The sequence below is a fragment of the Petaurus breviceps genome, unplaced genomic scaffold (assembly GCF_028583685.1).
Source record: "Petaurus breviceps papuanus isolate PSGF00001 unplaced genomic scaffold, PetGlider_PUasm1.0 175, whole genome shotgun sequence".
In the NCBI taxonomy this organism is placed as follows: domain Eukaryota; kingdom Metazoa; phylum Chordata; class Mammalia; order Diprotodontia; family Petauridae; genus Petaurus; species Petaurus breviceps.
Window position 1 is genome coordinate 32,691,587 of NW_027185764.1, and position 18,065 is coordinate 32,709,651.

Below are 18,065 nucleotides of genomic sequence, written 5' to 3' on the forward strand. Positions count from 1 at the left end.
GCAGGGCCAGGCCTATAATGAAGTTAGAATATTGGGGCTGGGGGCAGCTTTATTAGGACTCCATCACTCCTATATCAATCTGCTGCTGACACCTGCTGACACCTGCTGATTTTACCTTCTTGGCATCTCTAGTATATGCCCTTCTTTCTTCTGATACTCCTCCCACCCTGGTTCAGGCCCTCATCACCTTACACCTGGACTACTGCAATGGCCTCCTGGTTGGTCTGTCTGCCACAATCCTCACCTCATACCCGCAGTGGTTAAAGTAATCTTCCCATGCTGCACACATTGCCTCCCTTCAACAAACTCCAGTGGCTCCTTATCCCTTTCAGTATCAAATATAAAATCCTCTCCGACATTCAAAGTCCTTCACAACCTGGTCCCTTCTTATCTTTCCAGCCTTCTTACGTCCCTCCATGTACTCTATGATCCAGTGACACCGACCTCCTGGTTGTTCCCGGAACAAGACGCTCCATCTTCCAAACTCCAGCATTCACTGTCTGTCTGTCCTTCCTCCTCATGTCTGCCTCCGGGCTTCCTTCAAGTCCCACCTAAAATCCCATCTTCTACAGGAAAACTTTTCCAATCCCTCTTCCTTATGGCGCCTTCCCTTTATGATCTATCCATCTATCTATCCATCCATCCATCCATCCATCCATCCATCCATACATCCATCCCTCTATCTAATCTCTCTCTTGTGTGGAAGTTGTTTGCATTTCTCTCCCATTAGACTTTAAGCCCCTCTGCCTTACTTTGCATCCTCAACACTTGGCCCAGCAGCTGGCCCATGGGAGGCACTTAATAAATATTTATTGACTGACTGGGACTAAATACTAGGGTCTCTGATGCCAAAGCCAGCACTTGCCACGTCTACACCTTTCACCTCATACAGCCTGGCCCTCCCTGGCTCAGACCCTTGTCACTGGTCTAACCCTAACCCCACATGCCCAATTTCTCCACACAACGACAAAGGCCATCCTAAAGCCTCCTTCCCTGCAGCTCCCATGCTACCTCTCGGATCAAAGACCAAACTCTTCCGTTTGACATCTAGCACCCTTCACTTGCCGCCTCCAGCCTCCCCACGGCCCCCTCCGGCCCCTCCTCCACCTCCCAGCCTTGGCGCAGGGTCACGAACGCGCTCCCTCCGGCCCCGCCCTCCCAAGTGCGGGGGACCCTCAGGCTGGGCTCCGACACCCGGAGGTCAGAGGTCGTCCCAAAGGCGCGGAAGCTCCGGGGGGGGGGGGGTACTCACACTTTCTCCAGGACGATGCCCTTGGCGTGCGAGGCGCCCCCGAAGGGGTTGGCCTTGAGCGCCGTGCCCAGGTGGGCCTTCTTGTACTGCTTGTCGTGCCACTTCTGGTCCCGCCGGTGGCTGCGCAGCTTCCGGGCCGTGCGGAGCCCGCGGCACTTGCCTGGGAAGAGATGCCGAGTGCTGGAGACCGGGGCCGGGACCCTCCCCCTTCCTCTCCCCGCCCGGTTCCCGGCCGCCCCTACTCACCCATCTTGTCCCTACCCTCGCCGCCCCCGAAGCCAGCAAGAATGAACTACGCACGCGCGAGTCTGGGAGCAAGCGCCAACCGGGTCGAGGACCCCAGCCTTCACCCCGAGGCTGTCCCGCGCGGCGCCTGAATCCCCAGCATGCCCCGCGCGCTCGCGAGAAGGAGGGTCCTGTCCAGAGCCTAGCACTTTTTGCGAGACACTTTTTTTTTTCCCCCTTGGGCGGGGGCTTTAAGGCTACTCTGTATCCCCAGGTGCAATTTACAAGGATTATCATCCTCGACTGTACATAGACTGAGACACCTAGATAAGCTCATTGATTAGGATATGGAGTTCAAATTCGGCCTCAGACACTAGCTGTATGACCCTGGGCAACTCATTTAACCAGTTTGCCGTAATCCACTGGAGGAAATTGTCAACTCCAGTATCTTGGCCCAAACCCCAGGGACAGGATGGTCCAAGGGGTCGCAGTGGGTTGGACACGACTGCAGGAGCCTCACAGTGAGCTACATAAATGTCAGCTCTTATCCTCATTTTACAAGTGAGGCTGAGATTTCTCCAGCACTCTTTCCCCTTCGCCTACCTGCCCCTTGCTGCCATTCTGTAGAGGATGAGGGAGAGCTAAGGATGGCCCCATTACATTTTTACATCCTGGATGTCCTAAGTCAAGTGTCAAACCCAGATAGGAACTGGGCCACTGAACCTCAAGGATCCCTGCAGGCCGCACATTGACTTAGAAAACCACACGTGCTTATATATTTCTTTTTATTAATACACCAACACGTTAAAATAAGACATTTTAAATCTGGTTCAGGCTGTGCGCGCCATCTGTCCTAAAAAGACTGGTGGCTGGGTACAGTGGACAGAGCCTTCCTGGGCATCCTGAGGAAGACCCGACATCAGGAGGGTGAAAAGGCAGCCGAACTAGATGTAAATCCCTTCTGATGCTTACTCCCTGACTGCCATCAGTCACTTGGCCAGAACTGGTTATTTCACCAGTAAAACGAGGGTTGGAGATGGCCTCTGAGGGCCCTTCTGGCTCTAAATGACATCCTACTGACTAGTGGCTAAGTGACCCAGGGCAATCTCCACAACTCTACGAATCTATAAATGTAAAACAAATGATCAATAAAGTCTGCACATTAGAATTTCCCACACAGATAAAATCATAGGTTCAGACACCCCCAGAGAAAAACCTAGAACTCAAAGGAAGGACCACCTTTAAATGGGGATTGACAAGAGTGAAGAAAGTTGCTTAAGGTCTTACAGCTATTAAGAAGCAAAGCTGGGAATAAGACCCACATCCTTCCAGTTCCAATACAATTGTTTTTTCATAAAATGAATAGTTTTGTTTTTTTTTTAAGCAATTGGGGTTAAGTAACTTGCTCAAGGTTACACGGCCAGGTGTTTCTGGGTGGATGCTAAGTGTCTGAGCCCAGATTCGATCCCCAGGTTGTCCCGGCACTGGGGCTGGTGCTCTTACTAGATGTGCTACCTAACAGTACTGTTTTTAATAACATTATGTAGCTTTCGACTACATTATCACATTTGATCCTTGCAACACTGGAATTGGCTGTACAGGCTTTATCAAAGGTTAAATCATTTTAAGCAGATACTAAGGGGGCAGGGCAGGATAGGAACTGATTTTCAGTTCATTCATCAGGACTTCAGATCATTTAACCCAAACCTCCCATTTTATAGATAAGTAAACTGAAGCCCCAAATAGCTAGCCTCCTGTTCTAAAGCAGCAAAGAGTAGTTCATTGTACTAACTTCCTGACTCCCAAACCCTTTAACATAATTGTACTATTTCCTTTTAGAATAAACTAAATACTATCTAAATTCCTGGCTTACTGCACACCTTCCAACCATAAATTGAATCCAACTTTAGTTAAGCACCTATTATGAGCACAAGTGTAGTTAAGAGCCAGTCTGTAAGATCAAAGTTCTTTGATTTGGCTTCTGACAAACTAGATATGTGATCACAGGTGGAACTGTTAAGCTCCAGTTGCCCATCTACAGTAATGGAAGGAGCTTCTGCAAATCACTATACTTATTCTCCTTCCCAATACCCCATTGCCTTCAGTGAAAGGAACTCAAGATAGTTTTCTAAGACTTTCCAAGACTTAAATGCCATTCCTTAATAAATTATCTAGAATGTGGAACTGGAATCCTTATCACTGGAGTCTGTATCCTTAGCACCACTGTCAGCTTCTGGGGTTTCTTAGCTTCAGAGAAATATATTCAAGGGGTAAACATCGCTATACTTAGCTTCTTACTGACAGGACACAACATTTCAGATTTAGACAGATTGACTGCTATGAAATTCGGCATCCCAAGCTGGGATAGTTTGCTTCAAAGCAACATTCTGGTTTTGGCATCAGAACAGAATATAAACATTGGCTTTCTTATTCAGTACGTATCAAATTCAACATTTATAAATACAAGCCTTGTGATTCAATGCTGTAACATCTTATAAGACTCAATTTCCCTTACATGGGGGCTCTCGATTTCCCCATTTATATCCTCACGATCTAGCCCGCCGAGCACACGCTTGGTATTGAAGAGATCTTGACGCTCCTTACAGCTGAATGTAGTGGGAAGAGCAGTGGATTTGGAGGGCCGGGGCTCTGAGCTTCTCTATTGTGTGTGACCTTGAGGGATTCACTGGGGCTTCTTAATGTCCCTAATGCAGAGATACAACCATGGGACCTTCCCTGTCCTTTATCTTCCAATACATCTCATGATAGGCACAAACTTTCGGCTTTCTATTGAGATTAACATTTGTCTATCAGAAAACCAAAGTATCAAAACAAAATTGGGACAAATCCATCTTGGCTACATTATAAAAGTGCTGGGCAGGTATAACATGTACAAAAAATTTTGACATCATACACACAGGCAAGCTCCCACCTTCTTCTGGCGAATCAGTTAATAAAAGCCATAATGTTGGTCATAAAGCATTTCCATTTAAATTGCCATCCTGACCTGAAATTAAAGTGTATTTTCATTCAAAATAGCCTAGTATTTTAACTCAATCTGAGGTATTGCTCCCTAATATTTGTAATGAAAGCAGATTATAATGTTCAGTTCAAATGTAAGAATATCTACTTAAAATTTAAGTTTATCTAACATTTTAAAAGTTTGGCATAAGTCATATCATACAGTATTTCCCAAGAATATAATCTGCTTGAGTGAAGCTATTTCAATCCTGTATTTGGAGCACCCAGCACATAGTAGGTGCTTAGTAAAATGCTTGCTGATTGGTACACATCATTCCACTAACACCATTAAATAGCTTTGTTCACAAAGTTATAACAAGACAAGTATAACCTAGATACTCTTAACTTTTAAGAACCATTTTATAAGGGTAGAAAAAAAGTCACACATTTGTTACAGGAAAATTTTTTACTGTGACAAAGACATCATACAATTTTTATGATCTTGGTCTTTCCTTCTTGCCTTTGTACAAGGCCAGAAGAGAAACATTTGCAACTTTTACAACCTTGAATCGGACTCCAGGAATATCACCAACAGCATGACCTTTCCGACCAAATCCAGCAACCAAAACTTCATCGTTTTCCTAAAAGAGAAACAAAATGTATTCCTTAAATAATTACAACAGACCCAAAAATAATGACATTGTGTTCATTAGCATTATTCATTTTTATTCTGGGTAAAAATGCCAAATAGGAATGGATTAAGCTTAAACCACTAGAAATACCTACCTCAATAAAGTTTAAGCAGCCATCATTGGGAACAAAGGCAGTGATTTTTTTGCCATTCTTAATCAGTTGAACTCTCACACACTTCCTGATGGCAGAATTGGGCTGCTTGGCTTCCACACCACTAAAATAAAATAAACCACACAAACTAAGGCATTTTTGAAATCCAAAGACATATCTCTTAGTTCAATCCAACAGTTTTATTAAATACCCTTAATAACAAAATGCAAAAACCAAAAGCACAACAAAATTATCATGCATCTTCACATTAGACAAATACATATTATTTTTAAAAATTCATTGTTGTAATACAAGTTAACGGGAATTCAACTACTTTTGAAAACCCTTATTCTTTTCTGTGGAAAAAGTTAAGGTTTTTAAAAGTCCTTTATGGTATGTGAATATAACAGTGAGCTAAAAGATCTAAGGACTGTTCAGATGCCACCATATGTATCCTCTCTGAATCTGCTTTACCACTCATGAAATTAAAGCCCAAAAAGCATCCCCTGAAATCATCAACTCCACTGTCTTTTACTTGGCACAGTGCTCAGAGAGTATATGCATACGGTATTTCCCCAACTATCTAAGATAGCAATTTGTCCAAAGTCAGACTTTGTGTTAGAGGGCATTAAACCCACATCTTCTGGATCCCAACGTCATCTTTTCTATCCACTGTACTTGGCTGTCTCTCAAAGTTAAAAATTTATCAATCACAATGGCTTTATAATACAGTGACCATGACAGCAGAACACCAGAATTATGTAATTAAGTTAATGTGTTCATCTACATGCAAATTTATAACACATTAAATTGCACATAAATACACATCTTCCTACTTACACTTTTTCCAAGACAATCCCTTTTGCATGAGATGCTCCTCCAAATGGGTTGGCCTTCAAGGCAGTGCCCAAATGAGCTTTCTTGTATTGTTTGTCATGCCACTTTTGGTCTCTCCGGTGGCTGCGGAGCTTTCTAGCAGTACGAAGACCACGGCACTTACCTAAAAAAAGGACAATGGATATTTTAAATTTAAGCTAAAAAATATCTTAATACCTTTTGGCAAGAACAATTCAAAACTTAAAAGAACACTGTATGCTTTTTGGTTACGTTTCTTTGGATGTCTGTGAACCTAAATTTCCATCACCGGCTGCTACCATTACTGTTTCTTATTTTTGATCTCTGGCAGGACTTGAGTTCCCTCGTGTAAAATATGGGGATTGGAATACATGACTGAGTTTTTAGATTTCCATACCATCTGTGTGTGGTCTTAAGAACAGAGACTTTTGCTTTTTCCTTTCTATCACAATGCCTGACACATGGTAGGCCCGTAATTCTTGCTGTTTCTCACACAAATCATTTTATCTTTGTAGCCTGGCACCGCATACCTGGAATGTTCTCCCTCTTCCTCTCAGTTTCCTTAACTTCCATTCAAGATTTTAAGTTTTCTTCCTAGTTCTCCAGCTGTTAATACTTTTCCTTTAGTCTTAATACATTTTGTCATTTGCAAAGCTCTGATGTTTTTGCCTCTGCAACTATTTACTACGGTTTCCGGCAATAAGTCCTTAATAATTTCTTACTAGTAAACATTTATTCGTTCGCTCACTGACATGAATGTCATCCCAACACAGAAACTGTCCATTTTCATTCCCAGTACTTGACAAATCCTTTACAAATGCTTAAATAAAATCCGAGGGAAAAGGTTAACTTTGGTCTTTTACAAATGCACAAGCACTCACGAGCCTCTGCAGAATTTATAGAAAATAATTAGCGCCACTGGAGAAAAAAATACCTGGTTTTAGTTAAAACGTGGCATGGCCTTCTAGTTTATGAACAATATGACGGGATTGGTTCCCGGATCTGGGCCTAAACTTAGCCAAAAAGCCATCATCTGCAAAAGGGGAGGCCCGGATATAACAACCGAACCCCGGTTAACACGGACTCTACTCCACTCTTTCGGGGGCACTTCGGGTACACCCCTTTTCCCAGGATCACGCCCCGAGGCCGCTTTCTTCCCACGGAGGCCCCGGGCCCGTGGTGGCATCGGGCGCACGGCCAGACCCCCCGCTCCCCGCCGCAGCCTCTCGCCACGTGCCACGGACGCCAGCCCATCTCCTCCCCGCACCCCGGCGGCCCCACTTTGACGTTCAGAGCCCCAGTCCCGCACAGCCCACGACCCCGACCCCAGGCTTTGGGGCCCCGCGGAGCCGCCACTCACCCATGCTGCCGCCGTCTGGGCCGAAGGAAAAGAGAGAAGGAAGGAAGGAAACGGGTACCCACAATCCCCTGCGGTCTCGAGCTCAGCCGAGGACCCTGTCGGGGTTGTCCTCGCCGAGCCTGACAGAAGTCATATTGTAGCTATTTGGGAAGCCAGCCGATTGATTTGTTTTTGGAAGCCAGGATCTGAGTCTTTTTACCAAAATAATAATGATATTAATTCCTAAAGCGTAGAAAAGCAGAAGGAAAACTACAACTCCCACAGGCTACAGGGCGCGCGGTGAAGACACCCCCCCCCCCCCCAACGCCGGGAGCGCATGCGCTCAGTGAAGGGCTTGCCAGTTTGTGAAGCCTGCTGGAGCCTGGCGGAAGTGAGCTCCACGTGGATAGAAGGACTGTGGGATAGAGGATGAAGAGAGCGACTGTTGAAAGGGCCTGTGTCCGGTCAGCTGTTCGTGGCCAAAGGATGATGTGGTCCATAACAAACGTTTCTCCTCCGCTTCCTTCCCGTCAGACAAAACAAACAAAACCAACCATGTCCCGGTTTTCCCGTTCTTCAAACTCCTCTTGACTCCGCTCTCCCCAAAGCCGTCCTGCTGCTGGCTCCCCCCCACACACACACACACTTCCTCATCCCCCCATTTCTACCCCCTGCAGTCCGGCGTCTGACCGTCCTCCCATGGGGCCCCCGAATCTGCTTCTAACAGAATGTGTTTGACATGCATCCCTCATCCCCAGCCCCTGACTTTTCTATGATGCTAAACGCGCAGAAATTTTTGTTACCCCCATTCACCGGGCTTCCATGTCTGATTTCCTAGCTCCTCCTCTCCTCCCAGAGGGATCCCCTAGGTTTGCCCTTGACCCTCTTCCCTTCTCCCTCTAGCCTCCCTGGGTTACGTCATCCACTCCCATGGATTTAATTCTCACCTCTTTGTGGGTGACTCTCAAATCCCTGTGTCCACACTGCATGCTCTCCCTGAGCTTCAGGCCTGTATTTTCAGAAGTTCTATTATTAATAAACAACACACATGCCCCCTTTTCCTTTCTTAAGCATTCCACGATTTTGGCTCATAGAAACACGGTTTTTCCTGGAAGACATTTTATCTCAGGCCAACTTATCCAGTGTTAATTGCTCCTCATGCCCTCAAATAGGAAAATCCAAAAGCAGTATCAATGGCATCTCAAATTCAGGCCTCAATTTCTTCACCTGTAAAAACAGGCCAGTTGAAATAAATATTCTTAAATATCCTTTCTTCTCTTAATCTTACAGTGCTATGCTCCTATGTCCAAAACAAATTTCATCTACCCTTCCCTTAACCCCCATAACCAGATATCTCTTAAATTCGACAGTGTCAGATTCTACGGATAGGTAGAGAAGGTGAAAGGACTAAGCAAAAGCTATCAGATTTTGAAATTGGGACCAATAACTTTGAAAAAAGCAGTTCTAGTTGAGTGGAGATGTAAGAAGGCAAATTTCAAAGGGTTGAGAAGTTAGGAAGAAGAGAGCAAGAGGAGACTATAAGAGAAGGCAACTTTTTTTTTATATAAGAATCTTGTAAAATTGAGGAAACAAAGTTGGAGGAAATAGGTAGGACCAAGTGAGGATTTTTAAGGATGCAGGATATATAACTGGGCATTTTTGAAGATATGAAGGAAGGAACCAGTAGATAGGAAGAGAATCAAAGTTAGAAAGCAAAGGGGAATGACTGACTGTCAGGAAATCTGTAGGAGAGGATTGAATCAAAATTACCTCTTACCTGATCTTCCAACTTCTGGGCCATCCCATCTCCAATTTGTCTTTTTTATACTCCCCGATCGCCTTCTTGGGTCCCATAACTCAAAGTTGTTAAAGTTAAAAATCCATTCCAGCTGATATTTTTCTCTGTGTACCTCAGCACTACCCTTCTCCAGTGTTCATTCTCTTTTGCCTTACCACTCTTATGCCTTCTGGAATCCAAACTCTGTCATTACTGAACTCCCTGCATCTTAGAACTCATCTTCTCTCCTTTTGCCATCTTGTACTCATAGAACATGGCTTTCCCTTGATGGCACCTTGTCTGCAATTGGTCACTTGCTCCAGTGCTGGTTGCTCCTTCTTTGATTCCCCCTTACCTCTACCTTCTAATACAAGGAGGAGGAATCAGCATCTAAGTCTGTCCTTCCTTCTCATTGCCACTCCCAGAGAATCCCTCTGTCACCATCTCTCAACAAGGCTGCCTTCTTTGAAGCTTATTCCATATTCCTACATCACCTTGTTCAGAACCTTGTTACTACATCTGTTGTTCCCTACCCCAGCCCTCCAACCTGTTCCCCACCCAGCCCAGCTCACCTTCTTTCTCAAGGGTTTCAGTACCTGGCTTCCTCACAATTCTCCTCTCTGCCCCAGCACATTTTGAATGTGATGGCCCCTAGTTAACCAACTTCCTCATCAATCCTGACCTTCACCTTCACTCCATTTCAGCTCCCAAGGGGTGGTCATACCTTATAGTCACACCACTATATATTGTCCCTCTAATAGAGGGCAAGGACTATTTCACTTTTAAACATGTATCTCCAGCACATAGCACAGTGTTGTTTAGTTGGACCCTTAGACCTCACCATCACCCCAAACCTAATCCATGATCCCGAATTCTGAAATTTCTTTCTCTGATAATCGTCTTCCATCCTTCACATACTTTTACTCCTAAAATGAATCATGAATGAATTAATAGTACAGTAGATAATTAAAGCTGGGAGGAATTTCAGAGAAAATTTACTGGATTCCCAACAGACATACTGGGGAATTGTTCCGTTGCTCTTTTATTCATTTGGAATTGGGATATTGATATCATGATGAGATTTTATATTTGAGGGCCTACCAGGTGCTTTGATAGGCACACTGAATATGGAAGAAACTTTGCTCCTGATCTCAAGGATCTTACCTGAGATCTCACCTGATCTCAAGGATCTTACCCCATTTAGGGACCATGTACAGGAATTTTCTGTAACTGTGAAGCTCAGAAAATATCTTTGTCAAAAAAACAAACTATAGAGTAGATTGTTATTGTTCAGTTCTGTCAGACTCTTTGTGAACCTCTTTGGGGTTTTCTTGGCAGAGGTCCTGGGGTGATTTGCCATTTCCCTCTCCAAATCATTTTACAGTTGAGGAAACTGAGGCAGACAGGGTTAAATGACTTGCCCAAGGATCACACAGTGAGTATCTGAGCCAGATTTGAACTCATGAAAATAAGTCTTCCTGACTCCCACCACTCTATTCCCTCCTAACTGCCCACATGTTTATATACTAATATCAAATTGTTTTCATTTCTCAAGAAGCAGAAAGGGAGAAAGAGAATTTGGAAATTAAAATTTTAAAAAATGAATGTTAATTTTTTTACATGTAATTGGGAAAGATTTAATGAAATAAATAAAAATGTACTAAAATTTAAGAATTTTGTTACATTTTTAAAAATAAAATTAGGCTCATAATACCTACTTAAAAGAGTTTTTGTGAAACTCAAATGAGATAATCTAACTATAAAGCACTTTGCAACCTTTAAAATTACACAGATTTCAGTTATTAGTGGTAATCTGTGACAAAGGATTTTCAATAAATGACTGGAAAACAATATCTGATGGATGATTCCACTAAACAAATTTGAGTTAATTAGACAAAATTTGATTAAGGGTCTATGGTACACAAGGGTCTGTATTAGTTGCTATGGACACCAGGATGCTAAACAATATGGTCCTTACCTGTAACTAATAGTAGAATGGGTTTGGGGAGGAAGAGGATTCCCCCTTACTGGAGGACATCAAGCAGAGGCTGCATGACCACTTGTTCTGTTTATTGCTGAGGAAATTCCTATTCAGACACAGGATGGACTAGATGGTCTTGAGAATTTCACACCTGGGTACACTACCTTGAGACTTCTCTGACTGACTTTTCCACCATGGCCCACCTTCCCCAGCTTTTCCCTTCCTTCTGCATTTTGTTTTCCCCAATTAGATTGTAAGGTCCTCGCGGTCAGAGACTGTCTTTCTTTTTTCTTTCTGCATTTATTTATTTCTGGCCCATAGTAGGTGGTTAATAAATGTTTATTGACTGTTGACTTGACTATGGAGAACCCTCCCCATTCTGAGGATTATCTATTTATTCTCACTGTCTCTAGCAAGGTGAACACTCAGTAAATACTTAATAGCCTGAGAAAAGTTCTTATGGTGGGATCATTGGCAGAAGACTATTGAGAGTACCAGATGGAAATGGTGGACAAAAGGTTCACAAATTAGGTAAGAAATATCAGTGGGAAAGGGGATAATAGTTACTAAGCTAAGATTCAAATAAATCTGTGATTACTGTATAGTAATGTGAGTTCTTTCTACAGTGATATAGATAGGGTATGCCTATATGGGTATGCTGTGCTTTTCTTGAATGAATGAATTCTTAAAAAAGAATTAAGTGTTAACTATTGGGCAGGTTAAGTAGTGCAGTGGGTAGTGTGCTGGATAGAGGGCCTTTTGTGGGGGAGGGGGAGACACTGCTATTACCACAACTTTGGAAGTCCTGGGCTATCTCCATAGAGATCTGACAGGAGATAATGGTTGAAATGGCAGTGTTTCAACTTGCATGGTACAACCTGCCTCCTATCTGCCCCTCAGAACGCCTTGTTCTTGAGCTACGTTGGCTTGCCTCTTGTCCAAGTCATGCTAGAAGGAGTATATACCCAAACTGGGGGGAACCTTCTTATCTTCCTCTTGATCTTAAGTGTATATCAGTGGAGCACAAGGCCTATCAGATATTCCCTCACTTTTACCACATGCCTGGTGGGGTGCTTGGGATCTATGTTTGTAAAAAAAAACTCAATTTGTAATACCACTTTGTAACATCAGTCTGTAAAACCAGTTTGTAAAATCATACCCCCTCCACCCCAGTCTCAGAGTATTAACTCTGCCCCTTCTCCCCCAGCCCCCCTTGCACCTAGCTTCAGGGCAATAACTCTGCCCAGCAACAACTCATGAATTGTTTATCTCAGCTTGGAACAATAACAAACTAGTCCCATGAATCCTTCACAAAAGTATCTATAAACATTCCAGCTTAGGCAACTATTATCTCCCCTTTCTATAGTGTCCCGAAGCCCCCATGAATCCTTCTCTAGAAGATGTGCCCTATCTCTAGGCTGAGTCCTTGGCTGCTTCAATGAATCCTTCAGGACCCTATCTCTGGGTTAACTCCTTAAGAGCCTTGGTTCCCAGACATCAATCTCGTCAAACATGACACTTTTGGGTGGCAGACTGGGCACTTCTCCATCATCCCTTGACCATTAGCCGACTTAATAATGTTTCAAGCCTAAAACCACACCTCCAGGTAGCCCCCACTGGGCAATACACCTGCGCAGTTACATTAAAAATGCATGTCCCTTTAAACACTGGTCCCATTTTGACTCCTCCCTAATCCCACCCTTAATCACCTAGTTAGCATAATTGGCAAGGCTCTACTATGGATTCTCCTATAAAATCTTAATTCTACCCCTTCGAGGTTGCAGGTCCCCTAAGGATCCTTGCCCGCTGTAAATCGTATAATAAACTTTTACAACTGACTCCAAGTCTGCTTGGGCCTACTGAATTTTTTCAAGACTGAATCGAAGGCTTTTTGGTCTTAGATAAGATCAGAATTCCTGCTGAACCTATTGTGAGCCATCCCTCATCATGTCCATCTTCATTTTTGCTCCTATAGGGGGAAGTAAAGAGGAGGAGGGAAACATGCATTTATTTATTAAGTACTTACTGTGTGCCATGCACTGTGTTATATGATTTATAAACATCTTATTTAATCCTTGTCTACTGGGAGGTGGGTGCTATTATTATCCCTATTTTATAGTTGAGGAAACTGAGGCATACAGAAGTTGTGACTTATTTAGAATGACACAGTAAGTGCCTGAGAGTAGATTTGAACTCAGATCTTCCTGATTCCAGGTCCATCATTCTATACCACCTAGCTGAATGTAGCACTATACTCACATTTGGTGAGTTAGTCCGAGTTAACTTGGACTAGTATAGCAATTATTGGTTATTAGTCACAAGGTAGATGAGGGGAGACAAAAAGGAGGTTCATTATCACTTCTGTCACCAAAAAGATACATTTCTGACCCTAAGGGAACAGAAAGCCATAGTTTGTTTCCATAAATCAGAAAAGCTGATTCAAGGGAGCTCATCTGAGCAAGGATTAGGTGGATTCTTCATTTTGTATTAAGGAAAAAGAATATTTTGGAGAGAATGAACCAAATGATTTAATGATAGTTAGACATAATTTCCTATCACTTTATTTTAAAAAATGAAACCGCACTTACTAAGGAAATGTGATGAGTTGAAATGGGGGTAGTCTAGATGTGAACAAGGAAGCAGACAATATTTGGGACTAATTATTCCATGACACGCGCATGAGTGGTAAGTATTGAATGCTTAATTTCACCTGGTTAAATGATTAAAAAGCAGTTTTTCTTTTACCAGTGATGTAGGAGTGGCTCTTGTCTGCTCATTCTGACTACTTCCTATTGCCCCTGCCTCTTATTTCTTTGCCAAGACGGGAGTTTTGGAGGAAAGAGAAGGATGATTCCTGGTAAATTTTTCTGTTACCATATAATCTTAGTAGCATTCAAGTCTGTTCTGGTGTTTCCTGTCATTATGTTTAAGCCTCTGTGTAGGGTCTTAGACGGTAGAGCTGACAAAGCTGTTCTTTGATTCCCTTTGTGAGGTTATTGGAGAAGAGCTATAATTTTAACAAGCATATTAAGAGTTATTATGCAGATGATGCTAACCAGCTGTTCTCTAACTTGACTGAGGACTGAACCAGAGGAAATGGGCTGATATTTCAGCAAGGGAAATTTTGGTTAGCAAAAAAGGAAAAAATGTTCTCACTAAGAGGGTTGCCAAGTACCAGAATGGAATATTTATTAGGTTGTAGAAGCCTGTTCTCAGGAGAGCTTTAAGAATAGAATTGAAGAGATGACTTGTTTGTCAGGAGATAAGTCAGGTTCAGGTTTCCTTGGAGCTAGAAAGGGGTTCCTTTCAGAGCCTTAAGATTCCAAGGCACAAAAAAAAAAATTAAGATTCACACTGAATTTTTTTTTAAAAGGCGTTGAAAACAGATGTGGGGGGAAAATGGTTCAGTATATTTCTTTAATGTTTTATGCACATTTTGTCTTCTTGGAAGTCGAAGGAAGCCAACACCTGCTGTCTGAAGGATTTTGATGTGAGAAATAAGTTTTTTTTAATTTTAATTTTTTTTTAGCATTTCTTTTGTTGTGGAGGAAATAAATAGCTGTCCTATATCTATTATGTCTGACATCTACTTTATACATCAAGTACCTTTTCTGGAAGGATAACTATTAATCCCTTTTGGGAGAAGCCCTTGATATAAGCCATATATAAGGTTTATTTAAGAGGTTTTCCCTGAAACTCTGGGGTGGACATAATGAGTTAGAGAGTATAAGAGACTCTGATTCTTTTCTTTTTGGAGATAGGCTCCTCCAAGACTGAAACTAATCTGCATGAGTCCACTGCTGGAGCCCCTCTTTGAAGGGGCCCCTTAGGACCTGTCTTACATCTTGGGGTATCATCTAGGATTTGAAAGACTGATTCCAATTAACCCAAGTGCTTTATTCCTTTTAAGGAGCCTCACAAGTATGTGAGGCTCATGTGAATTTGGTTGATTTCTTTGAAAAATTAGCCTTCTTATTCTATCATTGGGTGACTTCTAATATCTCTTTGGAGTATTGTAATGGTAAGGGAATTTGAAGATCTTCCCTGTCCCTTAATGGTCCTCACTTGCAGCCCAACAAGAGAAACTTGTTTAGGGGAGGCTTGTTTTTTCAGAAGACCCACACCTTGTTTGTAATGAGGCAGGGGGTCTCAAAGGTTGTGATGTTCTCTAACCCTGGGGCTCATTTTGGGTCAAGAGTTATGTGTTTGACCAAATGAGACTCTGGGCAGCCATTGAGCCCCCCAGCTTTGAAAACCCACATGTTGATGCTTCTCTTTCTGCTAACACTGTATGTATGCAATGGTGAGAAAGCTAGAAGTCCTGTTTGCTGCTCTGTTGAATTGTGTTATTTTCTGTCTTTTTTTTTCCTCTGCTTGTAGTTCTATTTATATTTTCTGAAGTTTAGGGTGCTGACTTTTTCCCCTGAACTAAGTGAAGTGTGTGTGTGTGTGTGTGTGTGTGTGTATGTTTGATTACAGTAAGATTGTTAACCCTTTTTGAGTTGCTTTCCTCTAGAAAAGCAGATCAAAGAACCTGTGCTAGCAGCCATCCTGGGTATGTTAGAGTTCTTGCTGTTACAAGTAGCCACTGGAGAAATTTGGGGTTCCTATGTTTCAGAGCACCCCTACCTGAAGAGATTTGTCTGGACTATGATTTGGACAGCCATCTTCATTGTCAGGGACCTACTGGAGAAACATACAGGTTGCATTTATGTGTTAGAGCAGGGGTTCTTAGCCCAGAGTTCATGGACCCTTAGGGGGTCTATGGATAGATTTTAATGGGGTCCATGAACTTGGATGGAAAAAAATTAGATCTTTATTTCTAAGTGAGATTGCTGAGAGTTTACACGGCATTTGAGTCCATTAAAAACTGTTCCATCTCTTTGTTGGATGTCTTTAGTTTTAGGCATTAAGGGAAACATCTGAAAGGTTAATGCTTAAGATTTCCCGTGCCCCCAAAGAACTATTCAGAACTGGGGATATGGACAAATGCACAAAAAGCATCCCAATTAATTTATTGATGACATCAAATTTTTTACTATTTTAGTATTTAACATTTAATATTATTTTAAATTATTAAATATTTTATAACATTTAACTGTTTTTCATATCTAAATACCATTTTAATATACAAATTTCTTTTATTTTCAATTTAATAGAAAAAAAAATGAGACCCAGAGAAGTGAGTGACTTTCCTATAGTCACTCAGTGAGGATGAATGAGTCTCTACAACGCCATAAGAAAAAAAAAAAACCCAAACCTAAAAAACCCAACAGGGAAAGATTAAGGAAGGGAAGCCTAGGGAATGGTGAGTGTTCTAGATGGCACAGACCCATCCATGAACAAGGCAGATGCTTGGGGGCAGATACTGAGAACCTTTTCTAGAAGATATACTGTTCATTCTTTTTAGGGGAGACCCAAGACATGAGCCACACGTAAACTTAATTTTAAAGATTTTTTTTCTCCGTGCTCCAGTGCTCCAGGTTGGGAGTAATGAGCCAGAGCATGTGAAAGAAGTCTCTCTTTGAGATCAGCCTCCCCCAAAACTGAACTTGGTCTGTGTGAATCCAGAACTAAAGATCCTCTGTGGGAAGGGACCACTTGGGTTGTATTTGACATTTCTTTTCCCATGAGCAGCTGAAAAATGCCCAATAAATCCCTTGAGACATGCCTCAAATTAGTAAAACCTTGACGGATAGATCAAGGCTGTTCTCTCCTTATCTTCTTCTGCCATGACGATCTGATTATATCTACTGTAAAGATTCACTTTGTCATTATTCAGGGAATCCCTGGGAATACCTGAGTTTGACTTATTTCTAGTTCTGCACTAAGAAGCTACAATTTCTCTGCAAGCATTAGGCTAAAAATGGCACTTAAACATAGAACTACTTTATTAAGAGGTGAGTAAAGAACAGAAAAGGGACTCACTTCAGAGTCCAGGTAGGAAGGGAATAGTTAAAGCCTTTCTCCTGGTCAGTACCTTTTCTTCCTCTCCTACAGGGATTCAGTCTCAGTCACCTCAAGATGTTTGGCTCAGATCTGTCTTGTGAATAGCCAGTGTGGGTTGGAGGGTCAATGCAGTGTTAGATACTCTCCTCTTCCTCTCTGAGTTCCCAGCTCTTTGCTATGTCTCTCTCTCTCAGTCCTCATCCTTATATTTACGCTATTCATCCTGAAGCTATATGGTACCATGGCCTGATCTTGACTCTCAGAACTCCAAGGGTTGTTCCTGGATTTTCTTAGTGTTCAACTAGCAGTGGGATTACTTTGTTTAGCCATTGGTCCACCTTCCTTATGACCGCCATCCCTTTTAGATTTTTCTTCCTCCTCTTATTGCATATGCAACTCACTGAACATCATGGCGAAAGGCCACTGATTCCCCATGCAGCCTTTGGGTCCCTTCAACCTCAGAACTATAGCATCACGGGGAATCACAATGCACAATTACCTCTGTGTTCAAGGCCTCTTTAAAGGAATAGACTAGCAAATCAGGAGTAGTGGAAGGTTTTGTATGTAGCATGGGGGCATCTTGGGGACAATGGTGGTTAGTGAATCATAAAGTATAATTAGATATAGTGACTTAAATATAGATCCCTTAGGATCATGAAAACTCCAGGTAAGACTATTTGCAACATATAAATATGTATTTAATACACATATACACACATATATGCTTTTAAATGAATGTACATTAATTTTTTTTACTTGTTTACCACTTTGATTAATACTTTTTTAGGGTAGAATTCAGAGAATTGACTGAACTTAGAATGTACATGTTAATAAAAGGAGAATATTCTTTAAAATGAATTGCTTTCTTAGGTATTAGCTTTATTACATGTTGGTGGCTTTTTATGTTGGGAACACATCTTTGAAATTATAATGAAAGTCAGTA

At 42.2% G+C, this 18,065-nt stretch overlaps 2 protein-coding genes across 2 annotated transcripts in view; both read right to left on the reverse strand.

The window, feature by feature from the left end:
* The window catches only part of LOC138158808 (small ribosomal subunit protein uS12), a 334,707-nt gene that overhangs the window by 8,142 nt on the left and 308,500 nt on the right, over nt 1-18,065 (reverse strand). Inside the window, exons 2-3 of the mRNA XM_069085048.1 lie at nt 1,499-1,541; nt 1,253-1,412 (exon numbers count right to left, since the gene is read on the reverse strand). Coding sequence (XP_068941149.1) covers nt 1,253-1,412; nt 1,499-1,502 — 164 coding nt within the window. The 5' untranslated portion in view covers nt 1,503-1,541. The remainder of the gene's footprint in view (nt 1-1,252; nt 1,413-1,498; nt 1,542-18,065) is intronic.
* LOC138158807 (small ribosomal subunit protein uS12) lies at nt 4,886-7,576 on the reverse strand. Its single transcript, XM_069085047.1, has 4 exons — nt 7,437-7,576; nt 6,062-6,221; nt 5,225-5,345; nt 4,886-5,079 (listed from the first exon to the last, which is right to left on the reverse strand). The coding sequence occupies exons 1-4, from the start codon at nt 7,438-7,440 to the stop codon at nt 4,933-4,935; spliced, it is 432 nt and encodes a 143-aa protein (XP_068941148.1). The 5' UTR covers nt 7,441-7,576; the 3' UTR covers nt 4,886-4,932.